The sequence below is a fragment of the Chrysochloris asiatica genome, unplaced genomic scaffold (genome assembly GCF_000296735.1).
Source record: "Chrysochloris asiatica unplaced genomic scaffold, ChrAsi1.0 scaffold00242, whole genome shotgun sequence".
Classification (NCBI taxonomy): domain Eukaryota; kingdom Metazoa; phylum Chordata; class Mammalia; order Afrosoricida; family Chrysochloridae; genus Chrysochloris; species Chrysochloris asiatica.
The window spans coordinates 3,370,279-3,391,817 of record NW_006408760.1 but is presented as its reverse complement, the minus strand read 5'-3'; the positions used below and the strand labels follow the sequence as shown (position 1 = coordinate 3,391,817).

Here is a 21,539-nt window from a genome sequence, read left to right as displayed (position 1 = left end):
CCTGAAAGTGCAGTTTCTGGGTCAGACAATACAAATATGTATAATAAGACTTTTGAGATATAATGACTACTAAAATATCCTTAAGAAAGTTATCCAAACATAAATTTTGTGGTAAGTTTTTAATGACATGGGAAAATGCTTGTTGTATGTTACAAAAATACAGGATACAAACTAAGAATAATATGATTTTGGCCGTGTAAAAATGTGCAGGAAAGGAAACTTTGTGGGGTGGTGGGACTGTTGTATGTCTTGATTGGAGGAGTAGTAGTTATGGTGAGCAGTGTTTACTGAAGAAACTTTAAAAAATTCATTGATTTATACATTTAAGACCTGTGCTTTTTACTGCATGTAAACTTTACAAAGAAAAACTACAAAATTCTAAATACTAAGAAATATTTATCTATTGAAGCAGTCTGAGTGACTAGAGTAGTTGTTCCTGCTAAAAGACGTTTGTCTTTTAGCAATAAAGGGCGATAACAGTAAATTCACAAAAATGTTTAAAAAGTTTTAGCTTTGATTAGTGCAACACTGAATAATATATGTGGGCACGTATTTTAGATCTTATAATGTGCATTTGTGTGTGGTTTTTAAATTTTATGAAGACAATAGTGCCAGATGCAATCATCAAAAGGATATTTACCAGAAAAGTATCTTACTGATCTTTTGCTAACAATAATGCTGTGAGATTTTTGTTTTAATTTGTGGGGGGATATCAATCTGCCATATTTGGCTTTTAAAATCTTTTGGTAGGGTAAAAATAGTCATCTTCCAGGATTATTATTTTTTAAATAACGCCTCCCTCCTCCCCTGCACCCCAATTTCAGTATAAAAAAGGGTGGACTTTGTAAAATGACTGTTTTCCTTCTATGGTTTTAATCTGTCCACAGGGAAGAAAGAAACCAGACCCAGGTGCTGAGGCAGCAGCAAGATGAGGCATACCTGGCCTCTCTGAGGGCTGACCAAGAGAAAGAAAGAAAGAAACGTGAGGAGCGTGAACGCAGACGGCGGAAGGAAGAGGAGGTGCAGCAGCAAAAGTTGGCCGAGGAGAGACGGCGACAGGTAATGGACCTTGTCTTGACACCTGGGGATCCCCAGCATGTGGGTATTTTGCCACCTCAGTCTTTTCATAAGTGTGAAAGAAAAACAAATACTAGATAAACTGACAGGAATATGGGCCATTTAAAATATCTTATATTTTAATTATTTACAAAAAGACCAAATTATTTAGAAAAAAAATAAAATTGAGGAAAGATCGGGTAGAATGGCTCTGTTCTGTGAAAATTAAGTATAATAAAACATTGTTGTTGTTATGTGCTGTTGAGTCGGTTCCGACTCATAGCAACCCTACACAGGGTTTCCGAGGCTGGAAATCTTTACGGGAGCAGAACGCCTCATCTTTCTCCCGCAGAACAGCTGGTAGTTTCGAACTGCTGACCTTGCAGCTCGCAGCCCGATTCATAACCACTACGCTAAATAAATAAAACATTAGCAGGTCAAAATGCTGTTAATTCACAATAGCTTAAAAATATTCATTCTTAGTACTAGTATTGGCGATTTTGGCATTTCATTCTTACTTTTTTTTATCTATTGACTACTTGACGATTGTATATTTTAACCATTACCTTTTTTCTCAAATAGTTAAATACCTAAACGTAGTCAATAAATAATACATGTAATGTAGTAATACTTTTGAGCCAGGTTGTTTCTGACTCTTGCCAAGAGGTTTTTGTTTTTGTTATATGGTGATTAGCCATTGCTTTTTATTCTGACTGCATGACAAACCTATTTGGTCTTTGTATTTCTTGTTTCCTATTTCCCTGCTAGAGCCATAGTCTCATCTTTGCTTTGTATCTCTACAGAATTTACAGGAGGAAAAAGAAAAGAAGTTGGAGTGCCTACCCCCTGAACCTTCCCCTGATGACCCTGAAAGTGTCAAGATCATTTTCAAATTGCCCAATGATTCTCGAGTAGAGAGACGATTCCACTTTTCACAGTCTCTAACAGTAAGGACCACCTAAATTGTGTGAACTGTGTGTAGAGTCTGGGCTGTGGATTTTGGAGACTTGTATAGACTGTCAGGAGTATTGTGGGTATTCCTGGTGCTCTGATGAAAAGGGAGGAACAAAAACAGACAGATGGGTATGGCATCAGTGGACATCAACAGGAATGTAGTGAAGGGGCCTTCCATTCCAGCTGCCACCTCAAAGCTATTTTTAAGGTTTTCTGTCATCCATCATAATGTTTGAACTCTGCACAAAAGACTTGTGTGTTTGAGGATGAGAGGCTCCTCCATGCTGCTTTTCTTGCACTGGCTTCAGAACCCCTTGCTCTGTAGAGCAAACTGCTTCCAGTGACCTAGAAGCACCTGAAAAACACGCCGGAATATAAGAGCCCATGCAGTTAGCATGCAGTTGTCACTGTCCCTCTCTATCCATGATCACTTTTTGAAGCTATTTTACATACTTGGTATCCATTTTAAGAGAAAAATACTAGTTGTCATTGTGTCAATTCTGGCTTGTGGCAACCGGGTGTGTTCACCAGGCCTTTCTTCCAAGCCCCTCGGTATGGATTCGAGCCACCAACTTTTCATTTAGTTCTTTAGCGCTTAACTGTTGGCGCCACCCAGGGAGTCCTTGGAATCCACAGGTAAACAGTATTTGTTTTTCCATAGTCTTCCACTTCCTCTTGAAAGGAATGGGAAGTAGTTAAAAGCAGATTCTTAAGAGTCTTACAGAATGGGCATCAAACTTTAATTCTTTCAAGCCTATTCGATGTGTTTTCTTAATGAGTTTGTAGAATTCGTTAAAACCTTAGTGTCCTCATACCATATTGCGAATTGGTATGCTGCCTTCCCAAATTCACAACTATAGCGGTGGTGGTGGTGCTGTGCCATGGCGTCGGTTCCAACTCATACGGACCCTGTACTGGGTTTCTGAGGCTATAAATCTTCATGGGAGCAGAAAACCTCCTCTTTCTCCCACAGAACAGCTGGTAGTTTGAACTGCTAGACTTGAGGTTAACAGCCCAATTGGTAGCCACTATGCTACAGTAGATCCTGCCATTTCCCTGGTGACTCAAGATTGTTATTGTTAAGTGCCGTCGAGTCGAGTCAGTTCCTACCCATAGCGACCCTGTATAGGGTTTCCAAGGAGCGGCTGGTGAAGTTGAACCACCAACCTTGCAGTTCAAATGACTTTGCAGTCTGACACATTAGCCCACCATGCCACACCAGGACTTCAGATACTCAAGAGTAAATCACATAATAGAAATGAGGAAGCACTGTTGTCATGTGTGATGACTTTCTTTTCAGACATGAAAAGAAAGTTTCATTCTTTTGAGTCTTCTTACTTAACTGGAGACATTAACCAAAAAGATCTAAACCCACTGCCATTGAGTCGATCCCGACTCCGAGTGACCCTGTATAAAATTGCCAAGTCTGGAAATCTTTGCAGGAGCTGAAAGCTTTATCTCTGTCCCACAGAGTGGTTTGTCTGTGTGAACTGCCAAGCTCACGATTTGCGCTTCAGTGCTTATCCTACTGCGCCACCCCAGGACCCCCACTGGAGACATTAGACAAGTTAAAAACCTTTCCCATTTGTAAAATGGACAGATAATCTGTCCTCAGTAACTTTAAACTGAAGATCAGTGGCTGTGAGGCACATTGTAGCACCTTAGGAGTTACACGAATGAGTAATACATGTTCTGGCCAGGCGGGAATGTGAGACTCAAAACTAGGACAGAGTAAAAACTTCTTTGATATCCTAGTGATGAAATCGCTCTCTCACTTCATTTGTTTATTGCTCATTTGTGCATTTTTTATAATAGAGAGCTACTCATATCTCAAGCTAAGGACTTCTCTCTCCCTCTCTTTTAATTTGGATAACTAGATTGTGTCTTACACAGCACTTGTCGTGTAGTAGGTTGTCCGCTTTCATAGACCAGTTAGGAAACGAGGTGTGTTTTCTAACCACTAGTTTGCATGTAGAGCCTAGCTCACAGCCATATTTCTTTAATTATCTCACTATCACTGTTTTAGAGGGATAGCCACATGCACCTGAGCTTTAAGGAACTTCTACCTCCAAAGCATTCCTAGGAAAAAATGTACATGAAAAGCTAACCAGTATTTAGTCTTGAGAATTTTTGAGGAGAAATCTAGTAGAATTGTGAAAGAGAGTGGTTTTGTGGTTAAAAAGAAGCCATTTATTAACTGTTGAGTCCTTTAAGGCTTTTAAGTAGCTTCCTCACACACAAAAAAAAACTACTGAAAAAAAAACAACCTGATACTGAGAAATGTTTGGTTGTAAATAATACTAGGCTCAGAGATTGGGAAAAAGTGTGGTGGCAGAGCTGCCCTTTAGTACTCACAGAGATCCCAGCGTAACCAAACTATGTACAGTTCTTATAGTATTCTTGTAGATTTCATGTCATTATCTTCTGTGCACTATCCCCTCTGTAATTTAGCTTAAAGGGTGAATGTACAATGAAGCATTGCATTTGTAGATGCAAGGCAGCTCTTAAGGAGCTCTGGTAGCATTAAGAGTAATGCTGCTAACTTCAAAGTCAGCAGTTTGAAACTACCTACTGTTCCAGTGGAGAAAGATGAGATTTTCTGCTCCCATAAAGATTTACAGCTTTGGAAACCCTGTACAGGGTCACTATGAGTTGGAACTGACTCCACGGCACATAACCAACCAACCAAATCAGCTCTAACAAAGGATAAACTGTAGGAAAACCTCCAGGTTTTATGAATGGGCAGAAATGTGTCAGCTGGCTTTCTTTTGAATGAATGCATATGAGAGAAGACCCAAATAATACTCACTTTTCTATCTATTATAAACCAAAAGGAACATCTCAAGATGACTTAATCTGCTAGCTGAAGATAGCAGCCTGTTGTCAGAGGCAAACAATAACATGCCAGCTTTGAATGTTGGATATTCTGTAGCAGTGACTGATTGAAAAGGAAACAAAGTATTATTTCATCCTTATATAAAATACATTTTGGGTTTGTACCAAGAATATTTTGTACAAATCAAAATAAAGCATCTCAAGAAAAGGAAACAGAACATTGTAGACACTGCAGAGTCAGGAACTGAGGCTGATGGAAGACTGAATTATGAGAAGTTTATAAAATCATGGATTTACTCCCTAAATTCTGGAATTGTAGCCCCTTAAGATCTCTAAAGAGGCAAGTTTGAGGCTTCACACAGAGCTGGAGAATCCATCATTCTGAAAGATGAGCCAAAAAGAAAATACAAGTAGCTTCCCATAAAACTTGTGGTGTTGTTTAGTGCCATCGAGTCAGTTCCGACTCATAGTGACCCTCTATAGGGTTTTTGAGGAGCGGCTGCTAAGCTTGAACAACCAACCTTGCAATCAAGCACATTAACCCATAGCGCCTTGATTACAAAGTGATGAGCCGTTCCCTTTACAACAAATCCCTTGGACTTTTTAGACACAGAATGCTTGATAGAGAGGCCATACGACATATCCAGTGCTCTGCTCTTCACATGTGGCACAAGTCAGAGGCAGGGAGACCTGGGCTGGCTTAGCCATAGGTGTCTCGTTCCCATTTTAAATCTAAACAGTGAAATCTCTATGCCTTGTGGGAACCAGAGCCTGGTGAGAAGGATATTCCATCGAGTGGCAGTCTAGGTGAAGGGTGTCAAATCTCGATCACGTTAAGGAGGGTTCCAACATGTGTACAGAAGTCATAATCCAAATGACCCAATATTACTTGATGTCCAAGTCAGAGCAGGGTGAACAAAACAAAACCAACTGCCACTGAGTCAATTCCAACCCATAGCAACCCTATAAAGGGTTGACAAGGCTGCAAATGTTTACAGGAGCACAAAGCCTCACCTTTCTCAGCGAGAGCTTGGAGGATTTGAGCTACTGACTGGTTAGCAGTCCAGTGCATGTCCTAGAGTTGCCACCATGTCTCCCAGAGCAGGGTGGGGTACATGTGGGGAGGGGAATAAACTGTGGTTTTCAACATAGATGTGTATTGAAATTTAGATGTGTGTTATGTGCATGCACACACGTAAATACACATATTCCCTACCTTTATTCACAGAGTGCCTGGAACCCACAACACCTCAGTAACAGTGAGCATACCCAGCACCTAGATCTTGACTTCTAGATGCTATTCCCAACTAAGAAGGTCCAGGGGGCACCTTAGAGAGGTAGTTAATTCAGGGCTTGTTGTTGATTGTTGTTAGGTGCCATTGAGTCAGCACCGACTCGTAGCAACCCTGTGCACAACAGAACGAAACACTGCCCAGTCCTAGGCTATCCTCACAATTGTTTCTATGCCTGAGCCTATCACTGCTATCATTCTGCCAATCCATCTTGTTGGGGGTCTTCCTCTTCTTTTCCGACCATCTACTTTATAAAACATGATATCCTTCTCCAGTGGCTGGTCCCTCCTGATAATATGTCTGAAGTATGAGAGACGAAGTTTGGCCTTTCTGGCTTCCAAGGATCATTCTGGTTGTACTTCTTCCAACACAGATTTGTTTACTCTTTTGGCAGTCCATGATATTTTTTATATTTTCCTCCAACTCAAATGCATCATTCTTCTATGGTCTTCCCTATTCACTGTTCCCTATTCCCTCTATTTTCAATATGAGGATATTGAAAATACCATGACTTGGGTCAAGTGCACCTTTGTTTTCAAACTGACATCTTTGCTCTTCACGAACACTTTAAAAAGGTCTTGTGCAGCAGATTTACTTAATGCAGTAAGTCGTTTGATTTCTTGACTGCTGCTTCTGCGAGTGTTGATGGTTGATCTGAGCAAAATGAAGTCTTCAACAACTTTCAGTCTTTTCTCTATTTACATGGATGTGGTTCGTTGGTCCAGTAGTGAGGATTTTTGTTTTCTTTACACTGAGATACAATCCATATCAAAGGCTGTGGTCTTTGATCTTCATCAGTAAGTATTTTAAATTCTCTTCACTTTCAGCAAGTAAGATTATATTATCTGTATATCACAGGTTGTTAGTGAGTCTTCCGCCAATGCTGATGCCATGTTTTCTTCATAGAACCCAGCTTCTCGAATTATTTGCTCAGCATACAGGTTGAATAAGTATGGTAAAAGAATACAACCCTGTCGCACACCTTTCTGAATTTTAAACCATTCAGTGTTCCCAGGTTCTGTTCGAACAACTGCCTCTTGGTCCATGTACAGATTCCTCATGAGCACAATTAAGTGTTCTGGAATACTCATACTTCGCAGTGTTGTCCATAGCTTGTCATGATCCACACAAAGTCTTTGTGTAGTCAGTAAAACACAGGTAAACATCTTTCTGGTATTCTCTACTTTCAGTCAAGATCCATCGGACATCAGCAGTGATATCCCTTATTCCATATCCTCTTCTGAATCCAGCTTGAACCTCTTGGAAGTTCTCTGTCAATGTATGCTTGCAGCCGTTTTTGTATTACCTTTACTAAAACTTTACACACATGGGATATCAATGATATTGTCCGATGCTTTCCGCATTTTGTTGGGTCACCTCTCTTTGGAATGGGCACAAATACACATCTTTTCCAGTCAGTTGACCAAATAGTTGTCTTACAAATTTCTTGGCATAGGTGAGTGAGTGCCTCCAGTGCCGCATCAGTTGCTGAACAATATCAGTTTGTATTCCATCATTTCCCAGTGCCTTGTTCTTTGCCAATGTCCTCAGTGCACCTTGGATTTCTTTCTTCACTATCATTGGCTCTTGATCATGTGCTACCTCTTGAAGTGGTTGAACATCGACTATTTCTTTTTGGTACAGAATTCTGTGTATTCCTTACATCTTCCTTTGATGCTTTCTGCATCATCAGAGAATCCTTCAATACCATAGGTCAAGGCTTGAATTTTTTCTTCTGTTCCCTCAGCTTGAGAAATCCTGAGTGTGTTCTTCCCTTTTGGTTTTCCAACTCTAGGTCTTTGCACATTTTGTTATAATATTTGAATTTGTCTTCTTGAGCTGACCTTTGAAATTTCTGTTCAGCTCTTGTACTTCCTCATTTCTCCTGTTTGCTTTAGCATCTCTACACTGGAGAGCAAGGTTCAGAGTGTCTTCTGACATCCATTTGGTCTTTTCCTTGTTTCTTGTCTTTTTAATGACCTTTTGCTTTCTTCTTGTATGATGTCCTTGATGTCATCCTACAACTGTTCTGGTATTCAGTCTTAAGTGTCTAAAACATCAAATGTCTTCTTCAGATGATGTCTAAATTCAGGTGGGATATATTCAGGTTCATATTTTGGCTCTTGTGTACTTGTTTTCATTTTCTTCTGCTTCAGTCTGAATATGCAAATGAGCAGTTGATCGTCTGCTCCACAGTCTGCCCCTGGCCTTGTTTTGGTTGATGATATGGAGGTTTTCCACCATCTCTTTTCACAGATACAGTCAATTTTATTTCTGTGTATTCCATCTGGTGAGGTCTCTTATGCTGTCTAAAGAAGGTATTTGAAATGTGAACAAATCATTGATTTTGCAGAATTCTATCATGCGTTCTCCAGCATCATTTCTGTCACCAAGGCCATATTTTCCAACTACTGATTCTTCCTCTTTGTTTACAACCTTTGCTTTCCAATCACCAGTAATGACCAATACATCTTGATTGCATGCTTGATCAATTTCAGACTGAAGAAGTTGGTAGAATTCTTCAATTTCATCATCACTGGTTTTAATGGTTAGTGCGTACATTTGGGTAAAAGTGGTATTAACTGGTCTTCCCTATAAGCGTATGGATATGAGCCTATTACAAACAGTACTGTATTTCATGATTGATCTTGATATGTTCTTTTTGATGAGGAATGCGACACCATTCCTCTTCAGTTGTCATTCCCGGCATAGTAAACCATGTGATTGTCAGATTCAAAGTGGCCAATACTAATCCATTTCAGTTCACTAATTCCTTGGATATTTGTTTATATGTTCCATTTCATTTTTGACAATTTCCAATTTTCCTAGGTTCATACTTAATACATTCCATGTTCCAATTATTCATACTCCAAATTCATTTATAACTCAAACAGATTACAGCTGTTACTCTTCATTTTGAGTTGTGCCCCATCAGCAAATGAAGGTCCCAAGGGCTTTACTCCATTTGATCATCACAATCAGTTCTCCTTTGAGGAGGCAGCTCTTCCTCAGTCGCATTTTGCGTGCCTTCCAACCAGAGAGGCTCATATTCCAGCACTATGTCTTCATAAGGTTTTCAGTAAGTAAATATTGAGAAGTAGTTCACCGCTCCTTCCTAGTCTGTCTTCATCTGAAACCTGTCCACCATGGGTGGCCCTGCTGGTATTCAAAAACCCATAGCATAACTTCCAGAATCACAGCAACACTCAAGCCACCACAGTAAAACAAACTGACAGCTGAGAGGTGGGATTCAGTGCTTGGGTAGGGAAACTTAAGAAAATACTCACACAATTATGGGGATATGTCAAAAAAGACACAGGCACCATCTTGATTAGGCTCATTCTGACTCCATCTGGAACAGCTGCAATGTTCAAATAAATTTTTAATGATTTTAACTAACATAGCCCTCATATAAAATAGGGAACTGTGAATCCATATTGATATAAATAAATGAATGGATTGAAAGTTTGAGTAACAAAATGTCTTCATAGTTTTAAAGTATTTCCCATAAAAAAATAATTACAAAAGGCAAAAAAGAATAACTTAGAGTTCAAAAGCCTGGTAGAAACTCAGGTGATCAAAATAAACATCACAGGTAATTGGACAAATTGACAGTGTGCTCATTTCACTTGAATGGTGGGCAGAACATGAATAATTTCTACAATATGCCTGCCAAAGATGCCTAACTGGAATATACAAATTGAAGGACATTCTACAAAATAAAAATGTCAAGGTCATGAAAGTCAACAAAAGATTGGGGATTTGTTACAGTCTAAGATGGGACTAAAGAGAGTTGGCAACAAAAATGCAACATTTGATTCTAAAGCGGATTCTTGTGTGATGAAAGATAGCTGGTAAAACATGAGTGGCATCTTATTATATGATGGTAATATTGGGTCTGTGTTCATTTCCTGATTTTGAGGGTTGACCTTGTTTTTGAGACATACCAGAGGGCTTTAAAATGTTTGTGGAAAAATGCATCCTCAGAAATTCTAGGGCGATGATTATTTCTAAGTAAGCAATGTTTTTAGCATGATAATCAAAAGTTGTTGAAGGAACAGTTGAACCAGTTGAGGTTAGAACTAGCACTATGTCTGTGTAATACATCTGTCTTAAAATGGCTGTCCCGATTATTTGCCTTGTGAAGTGGAAATACCCAGAAGTAGAATTCCAGTATAATGTGATTACTTCAGATCCCAGAATCATCCCTGAGGAAAGCTTGGAGGCGTTTTGACTTCTCAGTGTCTTTTTCTCATTGCCCTTTTTCTCCATGACCTCTGCAGGTAATCCACGATTTCTTATTCTCCTTGAAAGAAAGCCCTGAAAAGTTTCAGATTGAAGCCAACTTTCCCAGACGAGTGCTGCCCTGTGTCCCCTCAGAGGAGTGGCCCAACCCTCCTTCACTGCAGGAGGCCGGACTCAGCCACACAGAAGTTCTCTTTGTTCAGGACCTAACAGATGAATGACACTTTTTCTTCCTTTCTCCTCCCACCCCAGCCCCTAAAAGAAATGGAAAAAACAAAGCAAACAAAAAGACAACAACAAAAAAAAAGAGAGAGAAATTCATATTATTATTATTATTATTATAATACAATATTTTTTTTAAAAAAACTGCTGCATCCTAAGGAAGGATCAGAAACCATGCTGCCTGCAAGAGTCACAGCCTGTGTGTGTGCGAGAGAGGTTAGCAACAAACGGACCCGCTCGGCAAGCTCCCTTCCCTCCTGCTCTGCACCACGCGTCTGCTACCAAAAGGAGACTCTTCACCTGCCACTCATACACTGTCAGGACTGGGGAAGGGGCCAGTCCCACCAATTTTCATTCATTCTTGCATTTATGGAAACTGAAAATGAAAAACCTTCATGAACCAGCTACTGCAGATCTCCTGAGGACCTGCTTCTTCGGCCTCTGGAGAAGAAAGGAAGAGAAGGGACAAAACAAAGTGTTCCCTGAACTTCCCACAATTGATTTAATAATTTTTAATTCTTATTGGTTGCTTTATAATGACCAAAGGAAAGAGGCTGACAGGTGTTTTGTTGTGTTTTTTTTCCCTTTCTTTCTTTCTTAACTTTATTTGATAAAGAATCAATTCTTAAACCCACAAGTTCAAGCCCCAGCTCGTTGGCCCCCAAGAGTGTAATAAAGGTGCCTGGGCTGGTTTGGGCTTATTTCTGCCATTGTCCCTCTCAAGTTCCCAGAGAGACAGTTCTTTTTGGTCCAAATCTTGCTGTCCTTGTTTGCCACCTATGCACCCAACTTGGAGCAGTTGCAGGAAATGTGGTCCCATAGCCCAACAAAAGCAACATCTGTACAGACAGACCCACCTGTGCGCTGTGAGTTCCTTGTCTACTCACCTAGTCACCTGGCGGCAGCTTTTCCTTGACATCTGTACAAGGTGGTACTACAGGGTCCGAACTGACGGATAGCAAGTCTCCATTCCTCTTTTGACATGTGTATGCTGCTCCTCCCAGCCCTCAACTCTCCTGAATTGCCAAGCTGGGTGCCCTTCCAGAGGACCAGCAGGACCTGTGGTGGAGCCAGCAGAGCCACGGGAGAGTGCCCTGCCTCTGTGTGTGTGTGTGTGTGTGTGTGTGTTTTTCTGTTTTCTTTTTCCCTTAAGTATAGAAAGAACCAAGGCCTTGAAGGGAGCCACGGTAGGGCTCCCAGCTGTGTAAACTGTTGAAAGGCACGTTTCAGTTTCTGATAGAGCCACCTGCTGGAGGCAGTTTTTATCCTCCTCTGTTGCTGTATTGAAGTAATAGGGTTTTTGAAACGCTGGATGTCTCGTATGTGGTTGAGTTTATGGTCATGGGTACATGGGTCTGGCCATGTATTAGCAGATGCCAGTGTGAGCTGACAAGTATTCCAAAGTGATCTCTAGTTAGACTGGTGCAGACCTGTTGTAACACTGTAGACTCCTGAGGTTTCTGTCACTCTAAGCACACTGGAAAGTAGCAATCCTATGGCTCATGTTCTCTGCAGCCCTCAGTTGTAGGGGAAAGACCACTGGCCAGGGAGAGGGGTTTTAGGATGTCACCTGGAGAGCCAGAGAATTCCCCAGTGGCCTTGGCACAGGTGTCCAGCTCACCATCTCTAGGAAGTGGGTTCTGCTCTTGGATGCCTGTTCTGACTCTCTGCTTCCTGCCATCCTTAGGCTAGATGAGCAGGAAGTTGCTCTCTGACTATTGTCAGATGTATCTGGAGTGACTAACAGGATAAACTCTTCTCCACTCAGCCCTCTGTGAAGTCTGCTTCCCGCTGACAACCATGCAAAGAGGAATTTTTCCACTCAGCTCACAGTCAGCCTCCCTGCCGGGAGTTCTGGCTGTTTCCCTGGCAGCACACAGGAGGGAAAGGACCTTCCTTCTTATTCTCTCTAAAGCTTTGGTGCTCTCCAGCAGCATCTTGCCCACACCTCTTTGGGGAAGTCGTATTTTTTGTTTCCGTAATCGATCTGCATCTTATTTTACAATGTGCACTTTATGCCTCTTGCCTTTTGATAACAGTTGTTGAGTGAAGGAGGTCAGATGTCAGAATATTAAGGAAAATCTCTGCTTATGTCAGTACAGTCCTTGGGATGGCCTACCCATTCACTTTCCGTCTCAAGAGACTTCACCTGAAACTCTGGCTCCTTCCCAGCCCGTTTAGAAACATTCCTGCTTGGCTTGGAGCCCACTTGTGCTGCTGCCTAGGGAGAGATGGGCTTCATTGTTGCATAATGCCAGTATGATCTGCATGTGACTCCCAGGGACCTCTGGGAGTGCAAGGGGACCTGAGGGGCTAGGGATCCGTGAGCCATCACTTGTGTTCCCAAATCATTTCTGGGATATTTCAGCTGTTGTTTCCAGTTTTGTTCTGCACTCCCCAGACCAACTGTAGATTACACTGTACAACCATGGGAAATGACCAAGCCAAGATACCCAGTTGGAGTCAGTTGAATGTTTGCAGCCTCAATGGGGCACTTCTGGTCTTTTTCTACAATATCCTGTGTCAATTTTTAAATTTCTCCTTGCTTTCCTCTACTATGACATTTGGGTAAGAGATTTAAAGAAACTAAAAAGAACCTGGGATTTCTAACTTGAGCAGTCATTATAAAATTGCTAATGGTGCCAAGGCCAAGGAAAGCGGTTCAGAAATTGATGTTGGGAAGGAGTGACGATCTCCGCCTCCAGAATGCAAAATCAAGTGAGAATTACCTGGTGCTTGAACAAGGAGCTCCACTTTACAACTGGTGTTTTTAGGATTGAGGAGGAATGCAGCAACAGGAAATCCACGAGGGATGCAGTGACCCAACTTGTACTGCACCTGAATAGTTCTGTGATCATTTACGGAAGAAATCTAGTGTACTTAAAATTTTTTTCATAAAAGTTTACATTGTATTGTAGGTTAACATTAAATGTTTTATAACAAAAAATACATATATCAAGCTGTGGATCTTTTCTGTCTAGGAAAGATGGGGTAGATAGTTTTCTTATGTTTAAAGAAAGAGGTGGAAAACAATGGGAAAGAGAAAGCATTGCATAGCCCAGAAACCAAGGAGAATCAAGAGACCAGTTAGCTGGTTTCCTGCCATCCAATCAATACCAACTCAGCAACCCTCTGTGTGTCAGAGCTCTATACGTTTTCAGTGGCTGCTTTTTAAAAAGTAGATCACTAGGCCTTCTAAGGCACCCCTGGGGGAACTTGAATCTCCAACCTTTCATTTAGCTGAGTATGTTAATCTTATATATCACCCGGGGACTTCACATCAAGAAGAGCAAAGGAACTAAAGTGTGTTCCTGGGGAAAATGACAACTCAGGCAGTGCTGTGTAATAGAGCTGGTGAGTCTGAATAGAAGGTTTTTAGCTTCCCCTGAGCTTTAGTCTTTCCCCTACTACATGAAGGTGATAACGGTCTGCCTCAGAATTGGTTTTGTGTATGAAGCACCTGAAACAAGATAGGTGTCATCACATATTTGCACTCCCAGCCCCATGGGAGTGTATTTTGAAAGAATATTTTCTTGCCAGAGTAACTCAACTTCTTACAGGATTTGTCACTTCTGCTAGGAAAGGCCTCTGTCTTTATAAAGGAATGACTAGAGGAGAGTCTCAGATCTAACAGATCTGGACTGTTGACATTCCTCCCATAGGGTGTTTGCTCATGTTTTCATTTCTGAAAGTTCTCTGCCTGCCTTTCTCGTCCCCACTGTCTGTCCTTACCTTCAGAGCCTGCTGTTATCTAACAAGGAAGATTTGTAAGGCCTTCTCTGTGTGCATGTGAAATCTAGTACTACGAAGCCTGTGGCAGCCAGAACTCAACAGGATCCCCTTGATATTTTGGGTCTGCAAGTTTTTTGCCTTATAACAGGGTGCTATTAAATCTAGAAGAAACTCTGGTAACAGTGATTATGAGTTGGGTTGCTAACCTCAAGTTCAGCAGTTCAAAACTACCAGCTCTTCCATGGGAGAAAGATGAGGCTTTCTGTTCCTGTAAGGATTTACAGCATCGGAAACCCTATGCAGGGTCGATATGAGTCGCAATCAACTCCAAGGCATACCACCACCACCACCATTAAAGCTAGAATCTCTGTCATTCTCCATTATTACGTGCCGTCAAGTTGGTGCCGAAGATGAAACCAATTACTGTTACAGAGTGTCTGGTACACAGTGGTAAATACTAGCTTCTGTTACTGTTTTCAAAGCATGGTTTCTAGTCCACCTGATTGCTTAAGATTTACCCTACATGTGGGTCAGGGGAGGGAGAAGGAAAGGGATGAGGGTGCATTTAGGCAATACTTGCCTGATGGTGCCTTTTTGTTTTGACTCCCAACTCTGGCCTTACAGTTGGAACTCATAATGTACTTGAACCCTACTGGAGCTGAGTCCCTTCCTCATACCTGTGAACTCAGCCTCACCCACTTCCCACAGCCCTGTCTACCGCTCACCTTTCCTAACTCCCTAGATGTGTGTGGAGGAAGCGAACACCCTTTGAACTTGAGCGCTGCAACTTCCCAAATTTTCTCCCCTCAAGTTGAAACCAATTACTTCAAAAACCCCTTAAACAGCATTCACTTTCCCACAAGTCATGGCACCAGGATACAGCAGCTATAGTTACTTTCTGTCACTTGCATTCCCTGTCTTGTCTTGCTCTTGAAGCATGGCTATCTGCTTGGACTGCACTTTCCATTCCCTAGGGCACCTAGGTACGAATCGGGCTGCGAACCTTAAGGTCAGCGGTTCGAAACTACCAGCTGCTCCGCGGGAGAAAGATGAGGCTTTCTACTCCCGTAAAGATTTACACCCTCGGAAACCCTGTACAGTGTCGCTATGGGTCGGAACCGACTCGACGGCACTTAACAACAACAACAACAGGGCACCTCCCCAGACATTAGCCTTTTCATCACCAGTAACTTAGATGTCTCCCACATATGTGGATGTGGAATCCCAAAAAACGATGGCCTCTGGGTGGCACAGATTGCCAAGTGCTAGCCTACTAACCAAAAGGGTAGTGTTTTGAACCCACCTAGAAACATCTCAGGCCTTGGTGTGGTGCTGTAGGATAAGCACTGGACTGCTAACTGCAAGGTCAGCAGTTGAAAACCACCAGCTGCTCTCGGAAACCTCATACAGAATTGCTATGAGTCAGAACCAACAACAGCATACAAGCTGCACCTCAGAAGAAAGGCTTGACAATCTACTGGAAGGTTACAAAAACACTATGACGTGCAGTTGTACTCTACAACACATGGGGTCACCATAAGTCAGAATCTTAACCGGACCACAACTGGTTTGGTTGGTTTTTGGGTTCCTGAGTTGATAGTAAAGCAGACAAGTGTAGTGGAAAGATACTTTGGAGTCAAATCTGATTTAAGACTGCTCAGCTTCTTGCTGACTATGTTCTAGGGCAAATTAACTCCTCTGAGCCTCCTTTCTCATCTCTAGACAGCACCGGAGTACATCCTTGCAAGGATGCGGTGTGCATTCGGTGAGCTGGGGGCTGTGAAGTGCCCGGCAGTGCTAGGTGGATGCTCAGCAAATGTTAGCGTCCTTCCCACTGCCCCTTAGCAGCGCCTTCACTTGGAACTGCTTCACCCTCCAGACCTCAGATAGAAGCATTCCCTCTCTCACCAGAGCCTTTCTCCAACTCCCACTGCCCCTAAACAACTCAAAAGTCTTTCTCCATTCCTCAGGCCCTACCTGAAGTTCCCCTCCCTGCTTAAGTATTGACTGCCACAATTCCCCAACTAAACATAACCGTTTGATCTCTGTTGCTTCATAAGCTGCAGAATCAGTGCACCTCACAGTAAACTTATGTGTCCTGGCTATTGGTGCCCACTCCTTTCATCCTCAATTAGGAAACTCCTTATGCCTTTCTGCCCCACAGGGACTGGTCCAAGGTTTCCCCCTTTCTCAAATACCAATCCACCCACATCCTCCTCACTCAAGTCTCAGTGCAAAAACCTACCTCCTAGGGAAACTGTATGATAAGCACTGGACTGCGAGGTTGGCAGTTCAAACCCACTAGCCTCTCCTTGGAAACCCTATACAGGGTCTCTGTGAGTCAGAACCGATTCAAAGGCACTTAACACCAACAACAGGGAAGCTCATCTTGTCGCAGAATTTTGTCATCCTTTTTCACCTCAAAATTGTTCTGTGATGTCACTCTTGCATTGTCTTGGGATATATTTTCTTTTAGTCAAGAGAACTTACATATAGGAAGTTGTAAAAAGACATTTTGCTTGCACATCTTGATTAATTTTTTCCTATGTATGCACCATGGAGGAATCCTGTTGTGGTGATGTAGGATAAGCATTGGACTGCTACCCACAAGGTTGATGATTCAAACCCACCAGCCACTCTTTTGAAATCCTATACAGGGTCGCTGTGAGTCAGAACTGACTCAACAGCACTTAACAACAACAAATGCACCATGTAAATAGATTGTGTGCTTGGGTTCAGTCAACCAAAATGTTGGTGGGGTGGTACGAACCAGCCAACCACTGAGTGGGAGAAAGATGAGGCAGTTTGCACCTATAAAGATTTACAGCCTCGGGAACCACAGGGGGCAGTTTTCCTCTAACCTCTAAGGTTGTTATGAGTCAGAATTGCTTCACTGGCAGTGGGTTTACACAGTCAACATCAGAACCTGTTTGTCTCCCCAGAAAGTACCCTTGTATTTCTTTACAGTCAGTATCCCCTCAGAGGTCACCATCTAAGACAATCTTCCTGCTCTTAAACTTCATATGAACCGAGTCACCATGTGTGTGTTGTTTGAGAAAATTTTTTCCTAATGAATACAATTCCTATTCATGATATGAAATGTTAAGAAGTGCAGAGAATTTAGGAAGAAGAAAAAGATTAAAAAAAAAAAATCTGTAACACCACATTGCCCAGAAATATCTATTGTTAGTATTTTGGTGTATATCTTTCTGGACCGCTCCTTACATATAAAACTTTTTTTTTTTTTTAACAGAAATAGGATAAGATTGGGAGTGCTGGGTTATTCAGTCTCATACATTCTTCTACATTCTTTTTAATGATTTCACATCACTGAATAGACTATACTATGAATTGTCAAACTCTTGTGACATTTACATTAGTTTTTTTTTTTTTTTTTAAGTTTTTATTGTGAATTGAGTGATAGTTTACATGGGAAAACATCGGTTTTACACCATCATTTCATTGCAACGATTACAGTCTCCATGCATCATTATTCAACAGTATTTGCTTCTATTCCCTCTGGGGTGTTTTGTTTTGTTTTGGGGTTGTTGTTGTTTTTAGGGGGGAATGTACACAAAACATTCAGGAATATATCATATAAATTAATTTTTTAAAAAATAAATAACAGGTTGATAAAGAGCCCTGTAGCTAAATGTGCACATCTACACTTGTTTTCTCAAGAAAACAAACTTAAAAGTGAAACAGTCAAAATATAATGGAAACACATATATGGAGTCCTGGTGTGATGCTGTAGGTAGGATAAGCACTCTACTGCAAGGTCCGTTTGAACCACAAGGTCGGTGGTCAAACTCACTAGCAGCTCCTTGGAAACACTATACAGGGTCACTATGAGTCAAAACTGACTCGACGGCACTTAACAACAACATACACACACATACGTGTGGTTGTGTGCCACCATGTTGTTTCTGACTCATAGCGACCCTGAATAGGGTTTCTGAGGCTATAAATATTTACAAGGGCAGAAAGCCTCATCTTTCTCCCACGGAACCACTGGTAGATTCAAACTACTGACCTTGCTTCAGTCACTTCCAACTCAAAGCAACCCTATGCACGACAGAACAAAATACGGTCTGCTCCTGTGCCATCTTCAAAATTGTTAGGTTTGAGTCCATTATTACTGCCACTGTGTCAATCCATCTAGTTGGGGTCTTCCTCTTTTTTGCTGACCCTCTTCTTGTTTTTCTTCTGACAATCCATAGTCAATATTCTTCTCCAACACTATAATTCAAATGCATCAATTCTTCACATTCATAATTCAAATGCATCGATGCATCTACAATTCTTCCTTATTCGTTGTCCAACTTTTACATGCATATGAGATCATTGAAAATACCATGACTTGGGTGAGGTGCACTTTAGTCCTCAAACTGATGTCTTTGCTCTTGAATTTCTGGCAGCTCCCTGTTGATGTACTGCTGCAACCATTTTTAAATTATCTTCAGCAAAATTTTACTTACATGTAATATTAACGCATTGTTTGGCCATTTCTGTCTTCCCTCTAGGTCTATACACTTCTGAAGATGGTACTTCCATCACTAGCCTTTCCCCCAAGTAATTCTGTGCTTTTTGATTTACAGGTCAAAATGGCAGTTTTGTCATCCTTCAAGGCCTCAAATCCTGTTCCTTTGAAATATCCCTTGAGTTTGGGGACCGAAAAAAGTCTGACATAAAAGTCTCATAAGATAACCCTTGCTGCCTTCAAAGATTGAGCAGGTGCATGGTAATTATGGGGGGAAATTCCTTGGCACAATTTTCCTGGCCTTTTCCTCACCAGTGCAGTTTTTATTTTTTAAAAACTTCTTCATAAGCCCCCATGATTCTCTTGTTCCCTTCAAGAAAATCTATCAGGATTGTCTCTTTGAAATCCCAAAAAATAGTCATCATAACCTTCTGAGCTGACCTCTCTACCTTGAATTAAAATTTAACTGGCCCCAGCAGGTTCCCTCAGAAGCCATGGCTTTGATTGGACTTTTATGGGGTTTTTTTAAGATACTTATCTGCAGCCATTCCAGAGACCACAGAGACATGATTAAACGTGTTTTATTTCAAACAAAGTCCGTGCATGCATGAACTGGAGCCCTTGTTCTTGTTATCAAGTGCCATCAAGTCAGAGCTGACTCATAGTGACCCTGTATAGGTTTCCGAGACTATAAATCTATGGGAGTAGAAAACCTCACCTTTCTTCCATGGAGTGACTGGTAGATTTGAACTGTTAACCCTGTGGTCAATCCAATGCCTAACACACTGTGCCACCAGGGCTCCTGTATATGTACTAGGGAACTTAAAAAAGTTTGTAGAAAAAATTTTGTTGTTGTTGTTGAGTGGGGTGGGTAGGTGTAGGAGTGAGAGTTAGGGTTGGGACTCTGACATGGCCTAGGCTAGGCCTAGGACTTGGTTTATTGTCCGGGTTATGGTGAGGACTAAGGTTAGTGTTAAGGGTACGGGTTGAGCTAGGGGTAGGGAGTAAGGCTTCATCTAGTTTTTAGGATTATAGTTAGGTTTATTTTTATTTTTGAAATCGATTTGACTTTGTCTTCATCTGGAAGTTCTATAATTACATTATTCCCTCTTTGCATATCTGTGTATCTGGGTTGGGGTCCTGATGTGGCACTGTAGGATAACTGGACTGCTACCACAAGGCTGGCAGTTCAAACCCACCAGCTGTTCCTCTGAAACCCTATACATGGTCACTATGAGTCAGAACTAACTCAATGGCACTTAACAACGACAACAATATATTGGGGTTGAATCTACGTGATATTGTTTTGTATGTTAGTCTCAGGGTTTGTCTGCTATTGTTGGTTCTCTGCCCTAAGAACTCCCTTTAGTAATTTTTGTAAGGTTGGTCTGGATTTTACAAATTCTTTTAATTTCAGTTTGTCTGAAAATGACCTAATCCTACCATCATATTTAATGGACAGGTTTGCTGAATATATGATTCTTGGTTGTCAGTTTGTTTCTTTCAGAGTTTTATATATGCCATTCCATTGTCTTCTCACCTGCATGGTTTCTGCTGAGAAATCAGAGCCTAGATTTATTAGTTCTCCTTTTTAGGTAAGTTTGTTTTTCCTGAGCAACTCTCAGGATTCTTTCCTTGTCTTTGGTTTTGAAAATTTTGATTACGTATTGGTGTTCTTTTGAGGTCTATCTTGTTTGGAGTTAGTTCAACTTCTTGAATGGAGATGTTCTGGTCTTTCATGATGTTAAGGAAAATTTCACCCAACAACTCTATTTTTTTTTTTTAATGGAACAAATAATATATTTATTTATCAACTCCCTATGGCCATATAACATTTACTCCCCAATAACAAGAATTTGGTTGTTATAGAGTGTTTAGTATGTCGTTTCAAACCATATGTGAAATTGTCAATATGTGAAATTGACAAACACATGAGTAAACAACATACAAAGGTCATGAGGAAATTTGTTGGATATAAGACACTTGTTGGATACCATAGTTCTTCTATGGCAAATATCATATGTGCTCTTCTGCCTGGCCCACCACAGCCCATTTAATGATGCTTTTCATAGGACAATATCTAAACAGTTAAAGTGGTTATCAAATTTGCCTGGTTGCGTTTGACTTAAACCATTTGGAATTCCATAGTTCTGTTCTAACAACTGACTCTTGGTCTATGTTCAGGCTCCTCATGAGCACAATTAAGTGTTCTGGAATACTCATTCTCCACAATACAGTTTGTCATGATCCCACAATTGAAAGCATTTGTGTATTCAATAAAACACAGGTAAATATCTTTCAGGTATTCTCTGCTTTCACCAGGATTCATCTGATGTAGCAATGACATTCCTCATCCCATGTCTTCTTCTCAAACCTGCTTGAACCTCTTGAAGTTCTCTGTCCATGTGTGGTCGCAGCCGTTTTTGTATTATCTCTTCCAACAACTGTTGGATAATATTTTCCAAAGGGGGTTTATTTTTGTCTCTTCCTGTTCTGAAATTTGTGTCACATGTGAGTTATTCCTCTTGATTTGTTGTTGTTAAATGCTGTCGAGTCGGTTCTAACTCATAGTGACTCTGTATAGGGTTTCCGAGGAGCAGGTGGTGAGTTTGAACCACCGACCTTGCGGATTGAACTGACCTGTAGTCCAGGGCATTATCCTACAGCACCATACCAGGACTCTTCTTGCTAGTGTCCCACATAAATTTAAGGCTTTCTTCAGA

At 41.2% G+C, this 21,539-nt stretch overlaps 1 protein-coding gene across 1 annotated transcript in view; it reads left to right on the top strand.

Moving 5' to 3' along the window:
• FAF2 (Fas associated factor family member 2) overlaps positions 1-11,305 on the top strand; it is an 86,018-nt gene extending 74,713 nt beyond the window's left edge. Inside the window, exons 9-11 of the mRNA XM_006873471.1 lie at positions 888-1,059; positions 1,860-2,003; positions 10,421-11,305. Coding sequence (XP_006873533.1) covers positions 888-1,059; positions 1,860-2,003; positions 10,421-10,603 — 499 coding nt within the window. The 3' untranslated portion in view covers positions 10,604-11,305. The remainder of the gene's footprint in view (positions 1-887; positions 1,060-1,859; positions 2,004-10,420) is intronic.
• Positions 11,306-21,539: the final 10,234 nt, after the last annotated feature.